Source organism: Solea solea, chromosome 12, assembly GCF_958295425.1.
Source record: "Solea solea chromosome 12, fSolSol10.1, whole genome shotgun sequence".
Classification (NCBI taxonomy): Eukaryota; Metazoa; Chordata; class Actinopteri; order Pleuronectiformes; family Soleidae; genus Solea; species Solea solea.
In genome coordinates, this window is record NC_081145.1 from 9563008 (window position 1) to 9571964 (window position 8957).

An 8957-nucleotide genomic window follows, 5' to 3' on the forward strand; every position below is an offset into this window, starting at 1 on the left:
GGACTGCCCCCTCTTGTGGCAGACACATGTAATATATTGTATTGTCCTTTGTCTCACTGTATGTGACAGAGTGAGTGATTTCAGCAACCAATCTTGATTTGTGATTCTTTATTATTTGACAGGTTCTTTTTTTTACTATGCAGCATTTTATAGCATGGAAAGTATGTCTCATTGTTTGTTTTTTTTTTGTCTGTTTTTTTCTTTATACAATGCATTTACACTGCACGACCAAAACTACATAAAGTCCATACATCCAATGATCCTATTTCACATATGGAAAATAAACCCCTTGTCACAGCAGTGTTATAATTATTCCTCTAAATAAAACAAATACCAATCGAATATAGTATGCATTTTTTCTTTGTTTTAAAATAGTAATACTTAGTTTCATTTTTTTTTAATACATTCATTATCACAGTTGTGCATGGATTTTGGTTCAAATTTGGACAAAACAACACAAATTTGCTTCAACAGCACAAGTGGCCCAGTCATTCCACAACAGATCCACACCCAGCGAGGCGTTAGATATCTTTGGAAACTTTGCCCTTGCCGTGTTGAGGTTTTAATGGTTGCGACCTTGTCGGCCAACCAGCCACCCACGGCAAGTCATCAGAGACAGCATCACACAGGAGGTACAAACAGTACATGGAGATTGAACACATTGGTCTTGTTTACACATGGGACGTTGCAGAACACAGCAGAGGGGAAGCAAATAACAGCAGGACGTCACACGCCGGGGCTTCATCATGATAAAACACTGAGGGCATCTGTCAGCATCTTTAGCTCATCCCTCACTTCTTCCAGGCCTTCCTGGATCTTCAGCGGGTTGTCCAGGACCTCAATGCTGCTGGTGTAGGGATCAAACCTCACTGAGAAGGGACGCTTAATACCAGCCCCGTATGTCCTGCGTGGAAGATATCATGGAAGAGAACAAGAAAACAAAGATGTGTGACCTAACGCTCAAAGGTGAGGTCTTTTCTGAGCTCTTCATACACTTTGATATTTATGTTTCAGTTGGTTGCTACAAACCTCCTTCTGACTGACGTTCCCCCAGTTGTTGCATGATCTATACAGAGGCGCAACTTCTGTGGTTCTATCAGCCAGAGTGTTCTAGTATATTTGATCCATGTTTTATATTCACAATTCTAGGGCTGCACAAAAATCCCCATGATGTTTTCTCATCTAGAATCAGGGATGTCATGTGTTATATTCTACTAGAGACCAAATATTGTCCAAAAACTCACTAAAGCTACTTGTTTTGCAGGGCAACATTTGATGTGTTTGCCAAATAAAACTCCAGCGTTTTGCCTTGGTAAGAAACACTACATTAGTAACAGCTGTCTTCTGGCTGCTATGGCTGACCTACAAAAGTTTGTGGCCTTAGGGCTTGGCTGGCTGTTCTCTGACCTTGTCCTTACATAACCCCTCTCCCTTTCTGTTTATTGTTTTTCTTCTTTTCTCTGTCTGTCTCTGTTTGTTCGTGTGTATTTCTGAATCAAATTACCTTAATTTCTCCTTTGTATCTGAAAAACTCTCAGAAACAAAGTAGACAGGCTGGTACGTCTGGTCCTGATAAGGCTGAACTGCTGCAGCCTCTGGATCAAACTCTCTTGTCTCTGGTTCATCAGACAGAGAGTGCTGGATTGAATTTAAAAGAAAAGATGGAGAATTAACTGAGAGCACATTTCACTGTGAAGGTTGCATTTTCTTATCCAGAGTATTATATCGACATTAAGCATAGACCAGAGGAAAAAGGCTGGAAACGCACCACAAGCTCTCCATAAGAGGAAAGAAGCCCCGCGCCGTAAACCTTCACCTCACCGTTCTGCTTACATAAACCATACTCGATGGTGAACCAGTAAAGCTGATTTGGAAACACATAAAGAGAGTTAGGACAATAGGCTTTATGCAAACAAGAGAAAGCAATGGATAAAAGTCAATTCAAACATCACAATAATGACTCTTCTATCGATCTTTAAGAGAGAATTAAGAATGAAGTATAAGTGGCAACAAGTTATCACACATATGTAAGACACATTTTAGAGATTTCCACGTATTAGTAAAGGATTTTTTTTTTAAATTTTCTTTGCTGAGCCGCTGGGATGCCTTTCTTTTGGACTACCACTTATACTTTATGGATTTGCCCTTGAGATCAAAAGAACGGTCATTATTCTCAATTTTGAATAAACAAGAAAAAGCACTCAGGGAGTGCAAACCTCCGCCAAGGTTTATTGTTTTTAAAAAGTCTTGAATCTGGATCTACTGTATGTCTGGATCGCCACCAAAATCTGATATTGTTTTTTTTACCTACATCGCCAGAAGATCTCATCAAAATCTGTTGTCAACTTTTTGAATTAAGCCACTCACAGAAAAACAATATCGCCTTGGCAGAAAAGATTATTGAGGGGAGGTGGGGGTCAGAAAAGGGGACAGGCATTACAGCATATCTTGTCTGGAGGAAGGGAGGGTTTTCTGAGAGTGGGTAAAAACAAATTCCGCATCAGTTTCGTACGTTTTTGTTTTTATCTTGCTTAATTTCCTTGCAAAATTGACCAAAAAACAAGAATCTTACTGTGGACAGTTTTTCAATGTCCTCATCTGAAGCTCCAAGTGATGCCAGACCAAGGTTCTGCAAAAAAAATACAAAACCAAACTGTAAAAGTTCATCATATGAACTATAATCTGTAAAGCTAGAAAAACATTAAGGGTCTGTACGTGTGAAAACTCAGCAAATGTGCGGTCGGCCAACATGGGGACATGTCCCAAGAGTTCATGGACACAATCACTGTAGAGGAAGAGAAAGAGTGAAATTCAGCTGTGACTAGTTTTGAACTAAACTGAAATATCTGCATTTAACCAAGTACAGACAGTTATCACAAAGTGTGTGGTTGGTGGTTGGATAACAAAACAGTGGTTTAGAAAAAAAAAAAAAAAAAAAACAGTGAAAAACAACTCTGTGCCCATTGTGAAACAAGGAAGGAAGCAAGGAAAGAAGCAAGGAAAGAAGCAAGGAAAGAAAGAAAGAAAGAAAGAAAGAAAGAAAGAAAGAAAGTGTTTTTTGTTTTTTTTTTTCATCTGTTTTTAAGAATCTGTGTCTGCAACATGTTTCCAAGTTGTCCGTCCGGTCCTTCCTTGTAAACACAATATCCCAGAAATGCCTTGAGGGAATTTCTCCTCCAAATTTGGCACAAACAATCCCTTGGACTCAAGGATGAATTGATTATATTTTGGTGGTCAAAGGTCACAGTGAGCTCACAAAACATGTTTTTGGCCATAACTCAAGAATTCATGTGGTAATAAGCTTTGATATATTCCCTCAGCCTGAAAACACTATCAAATGAGTACAGACTTGGCTGGAGTAACTCAACTGGTTGCCACGGATATACAACCATAAGGTAGTAGTTAAAGTTCAAACTTTAATGTACTGCAATTCATTACATTTCTTTCTTTCTTTCTTTCGTTTTTTTAAATGAGAGACCGTTTTCATAATAGATTTATGTACGGAGAGAAATAGGATCTGTCAGAGGTATACTCACGGTTCTGGGGAGTGCATAGGAGAGGAGGCGTGGCGAATGTACTGAGTGCACTGGAACACCCTGAATGCCAAACTGGCCAGGAAGTCTCTGGCTGAGAGCAGACCTGCCACTGGACGCAGCTGGAATCCTGTTCGCTCTGTGTGTATGTGTGTGTGATTTAGGAGATTAGAGACAAAGATCAACCCTGGGGTGGGCTCACTACTAATGTTATCTTATTGTATCTTTACCTTTGAGGAAGCGTGACACCCCTTCCAGTTGGGGGATGTTGTCCGCACTGTACCCACAATGCCTTTCAAGTAGGCGGAAGGCCTCGACGTGTTCATTACAGGCATGGGTGGAATATAAGTCTCTTAGGGTTGAGTAGACTTCCCGCCTGATGAGGGACATATAGTAACATATACGTTAAGATATTATGTTTGAGAATCTTTTTTCTTGTAAAAAAAAAAAATAAATATCTTAACTTGCTGTTTCCAGTGAAGCAGGAAAGGCATGGCTGACTATGAGAAAGGGTACTTTGATCGTATATGAAGCTCTTCCTGTCAAATCACTTGGTTTGTGTTTGCTTAGATGAGCCCAGGCTGCCGTGCGACAGCTCTGATGGTGCTCCCTCATTTGAAACTAATTTGCTAAAATATCCATGAAAGACAAACTAAATGAAACAGACTCAGAATTAAGATGAAGCTGACTTAAAGGACATAATGTTATTCTGGTACTGCAACAGAGGATTAAATGTTGATAAATCACAAATGCCCCTGTTTTGGGACTAATACAGGATTGTCTTTTCTTATCTAAGAATCTATTTTTTACTTTTTATTTACACATTGACTTAAGTCATAATGGCACAGAGTCACCTTACCTATTTTCTGTTGTGTTGTACTTGTGCTTATTATAATGTACTTTTTGATAGTTGTTTTTTTTAATCTGTCAACTGACAGCTTTAAAAGGGGGCTAAAAACCTACCCTAATCTCTAATTGTTTTTTGTTTTTACTACTTTTTCTTGTTACTCTTGATTGTTGTTGTTGTTTTTTAACTCCTTTTGATTGTTTCTGTAGCACTTTGGGATTCTTTTTTAGAATATAAAGTGCGTTACAAATAAAATGTTTTATCATTATTATTATCATTATTATTATTGTTCATCTATTCATATTGATTTCACATTTATTTCTTACTTGTATAGTTTAAGGTAAACTTAAGTTGTTTTCAAATGTGCGACAGAAACAAACTTTACCTAATTTACACCATATTAAGCATAAAGCAACAATTAACACTTACCATGTGCCAATCTCATCCTCCGTGTATTCCACTCTGGGAATCACCTCCCCACTGCGGATAAAAAAAATAAAATGTACATACAATATACAAATGTATATACATGCATTTCAGTTTGCTCTCTCTCTCTATCTCTCTCATATATATATATGTATATATATATATATATATATATATACATATACATATATATATATATATATATATATACATATAAATATATATATATATACGTGTGTGTGTGAACATTAAGGTAAAAAACTGCATCTCACTGTCTGTATCTGAAGGCAATGTCACCAATCATTTGCCTTCTCTTCCTGTAGACGGGATCTGTGAAGCCCTGTTCAAGTCAAACATACTGCATGTAACATCTGATCACATTTGATGTGTCATTAGACAAACAACGACTCCACAAAAAAACAGTAATGACTAGAATTTCTCGTGTGCCACTTGTAGAGCTTATACTTACAGGATGGTCTGGGTCCAAGTCTGGATCATATTTTGTAACCAGATGATGACATTTGTCCAGATCTGCTATTTTCTTTGGGAACCAGTGGACTAACAGAGAAAAGAAGGGAACCGTTCCATTCAGGTGTTATTTTGGTTTTCTTCTGCAAAACAATGTTACTTGAAATGTATTTTGTAAAAGCAGAGAAGCTGTGTTACATTTGACTTCTTTGGTGGTTTTAACATCCTCAGCATTCCTCTTGATGGAGCTGATCAGAGTACTGGCATCCGAAAGGTGCACCTCACAGCGGACAAAGTACTCCAGGCCTCCCAGGCCGTCCTTGAGCTTTCGGCATGGGCGTGTCTCCAAATGGTGAATCTTTGCTCCAAATGTCTGGAATACAGTCAACACACTGAAAGGTAATGTATGGATATAATACAGGTGGCACGCACATATGTATTTGATATGTGCATTCAGCTCACTGATGCAAAAACATTTTGGTAACAGAGATAAAGTGTGTTTCTAATCCAGAAATTCCCACATTAAATGTAGTAAACTTATGAAGTAATCCTCTCTCCCTGAGGTGATCAGGATTTTACAGTCCAGTCATAACTGATAATCACATATACTTTTTAGTCCTGCATTCAAACATGTTTTTAAGGATTTATTCATGATTTAAAATGATATACTCATTCTTTTCAGATCGGTTAAAAACAAGTAATAGAAAACATCGCACTGAAATGACAGATTATTTGCTTTATAGAGGAGTTGTGGTTGATGTGATTAAAACTAATGATATTTATCCACAATTTACAGAGTTGAAAGCATGAGAGAAAGACAACAAATACAGAATCTAAACTGATAAACGCCCATTCATGATATTAACAACTAATTAAGCCCATATAAGTAGGTTTTAAAGCCAAACTCTCCAGTTAAATAAAAACATTTGTAATAATTCTTTAGTCATCGTGAAAAACTCCTCGTGCGCATCCACTGCGATACCTCGAAAACTTTCAGTGTCCGCGACAGCGCAGGTGTATTGGAGTTCTTTAACGTGAAGAAGAGGTTGAGGAGCGCTTTTCCATCATCTTCCTCAAATACGATCTGTTCAGTGGTCTCTGCAGCCTCCGCCGCTGCAGCTGCAGCCTCCCTCTCCTTGCGCGCGTCGTCGATCAAGCTTTGTCGTCTCCCGAGGAATCTGGCTGACTGTTCGAAATATTAAAAATAATATATGTGTTTTTAAAAAAGATGAATGAATGTAAAAGTTTTGTAAATGTTTTTTGATTTAAGAACAAGACAAAGCTACTTTTTTTGCACATCTCTCTCATGTGTACTGTATTTGCTTCACATCACTAAATAAATGATTGAATAAATACAACAAACACGACAAATGCATGACATATAAGTCTGAATAGATGCACACGTAGCATTCAACTTCATTCAAGTTGCTTTTGCGTGATCTTGACTTGTGCACACCAGGCACAGCCGATGCGTAAAAGTCCCCTCATCCTCATCAACACAGCAGCATAAAGTGATTAATAATTATAATGTATGTTTAATGTAGACATACTTAGACAAGTACACTTTCAATCTTCTTATAAAACTATGGCTAATGTGTTTAGCGTTTATGTTTCTTACCGTGATGGAGTCAGACCTCTCCAGCTCGGATGCGGCTCTGCGGATGCCCTTAGCGGAGGATGTGGAGCTGCTTGATAGTGGCATGTTGAGCCTTGTGGGCGATCTGTGCGTGTCAGAGTGTGACAGACAGTGGCGCTCTCTGCAGATGTCTCAAGCTGTGCCTGTGCGCCCAGACCTGTTCTGCTTTATTTCTCCCACCCAGGCAGGTTCCCTCTTATATGGGGTCATTTATTTGCACTTCCTGACGTCAGACACGCTAATCCTGTTCCAATCAATCAATGCCGAGAATCTATCACATCACGCATCCTAATTTGGAGACCTCTTTTTTTTTTACAGTATACGACTCTTTTTTTTCAAAGCCACAAATAACTAGCTTGTAGAATTAAATCACAGAATGCAATTAATGTTGAATTTTCATTTTTTTTATTACCACATTAATTCATTATTTATATATATATATTTGGAAACTCTTACTTGGAGTTTTTGATATTTTCTATTTACTTTTTCATTTCATATTTAGTTGATGAACATTTCCATGAGTAACTGGTGTTCTAGAGCTGGACACACTGTAGCAGCTTTACACAATAATCAAAGCTTTTTCCTGCTGCAGGGCTTTACATAAAGGTTAGACCTGAGAAAAGTCAACTGTGGAAAATTAAGTCACTTTATCAGTTCTATCCAATCTCTACGGATCCTCACACAATTAGATTTGATCATGGACACACACACACACACACACAGTGAGTGAGGACAGAGAGAACATCACATTGCTTTCCTGTTTGGGCCTCTATGTCTGTTTCTTAACTCAGCAACAACCACGTTAAGTGAACATGTACCACTTTTGGGACTTGGGTGGTTATCATCCACAATCACATGATTGTAGGGTGATATATGGTGCCCACAGGCGAGCAGAGGTAAAGGGATTATCTCTGGACCTCTGGCTACACGCTGCCACAGCAGCAACCTTACATGAGTGCAGAGGAGACAAATAGGCTCCAGTGTGACTCTTTGTCCAACCTGGTCAAAATGCTAAAGAGCACTGATTTAGCCCCGGGCACAAACAGCGGTAGGTCCTTCTTTTATGACAGAGCAAGTATGAAGAAAGATAAACCAAACAGACAGTAAGATGAGACTTCCTTTCCACAGTTTACTTTATTCTCTGCATGGACACTGAATTAATTTGAATATCTTTTCTTTGAAAATTACACAAAAGACTAGTCAATGGGCAGAAAATTGGCATTTATTTAGCGATAGGAACAATCATCAATTGTATGGTTTGTTGTCTTTTGATAACAAAGCAAGTTTAGATTCTCATAGATACACATGTACAAATACTAAAAGACTAAAATAACATAATACTGGATCCCGGAAAAGTGTGTCCTGGAAACAAAGAATACTTATAAACACAATTGTATTCCAAACCACAAGAGACCTAATGAACGTACAGCAGCCCACCAAATCTCTGTCTGTTTAAGGTCTGGAGCTACAGGCTGGATCAGGATCAAGATTAACAGCTATTCTCCTCCCTCCAAATATCCACTTTCCTGTGTCAGCCCAGTTTATCAAGACCACAGCCTATTACTGGTTATAGAGATACAGAAAATAAGGTTTCCTGATCTTCACTTTCCTTGTGCCAAGAAAAACTTGGCTCAGGCATACAATATGAAATATATCCACCACCTAATGAAATAGGCAGGTTAAATCAACTGGATTGAGAACATGCAAGTTGATCAAAATCTGCAGAACAGGACCGCGTGCAAAACAGAATTTATTCTGATCAGGTATTGAAATTCCAATATTCACCTTCTGTCTGTTTCTCTGTGTAATTTTACACATAATGAGAAAATCAGTAATACATTGACCACATTGTTCGCTGTCTTTAAAAAAAAAAAATCAATTTTATCATCATTGCATGCTCTTCTCAAACCAGTGTAACTGCTGATTCCAGGTCCCAGATGGACTTTGCTTTGTCAATTTACTTGCAAAAAGCTACAGGAAGAAGATTTTTTGTTAGCTACAAATTCAAACCAAACTTAATTAATGTCATTAAATACCCTTAAATCTG

At 38.1% G+C, this 8957-nt stretch overlaps 1 protein-coding gene across 1 annotated transcript; it reads right to left on the reverse strand.

The window, feature by feature from the left end:
• Positions 1-93: 93 nt before the first annotated feature.
• Positions 94-7066, reverse strand: th (tyrosine hydroxylase). Its single transcript, XM_058645046.1, has 13 exons — positions 6893-7066; positions 6257-6460; positions 5473-5647; positions 5276-5364; positions 5079-5146; positions 4810-4860; positions 3764-3909; positions 3537-3672; positions 2716-2785; positions 2573-2629; positions 1769-1864; positions 1505-1638; positions 94-904 (listed from the first exon to the last, which is right to left on the reverse strand). Exons 1-13 carry the CDS (start codon positions 6974-6976, stop codon positions 745-747), a joined length of 1470 nt encoding a protein of 489 aa, XP_058501029.1. The 5' UTR covers positions 6977-7066; the 3' UTR covers positions 94-744.
• Between the last annotated feature and the right edge of the window lie 1891 nt (positions 7067-8957).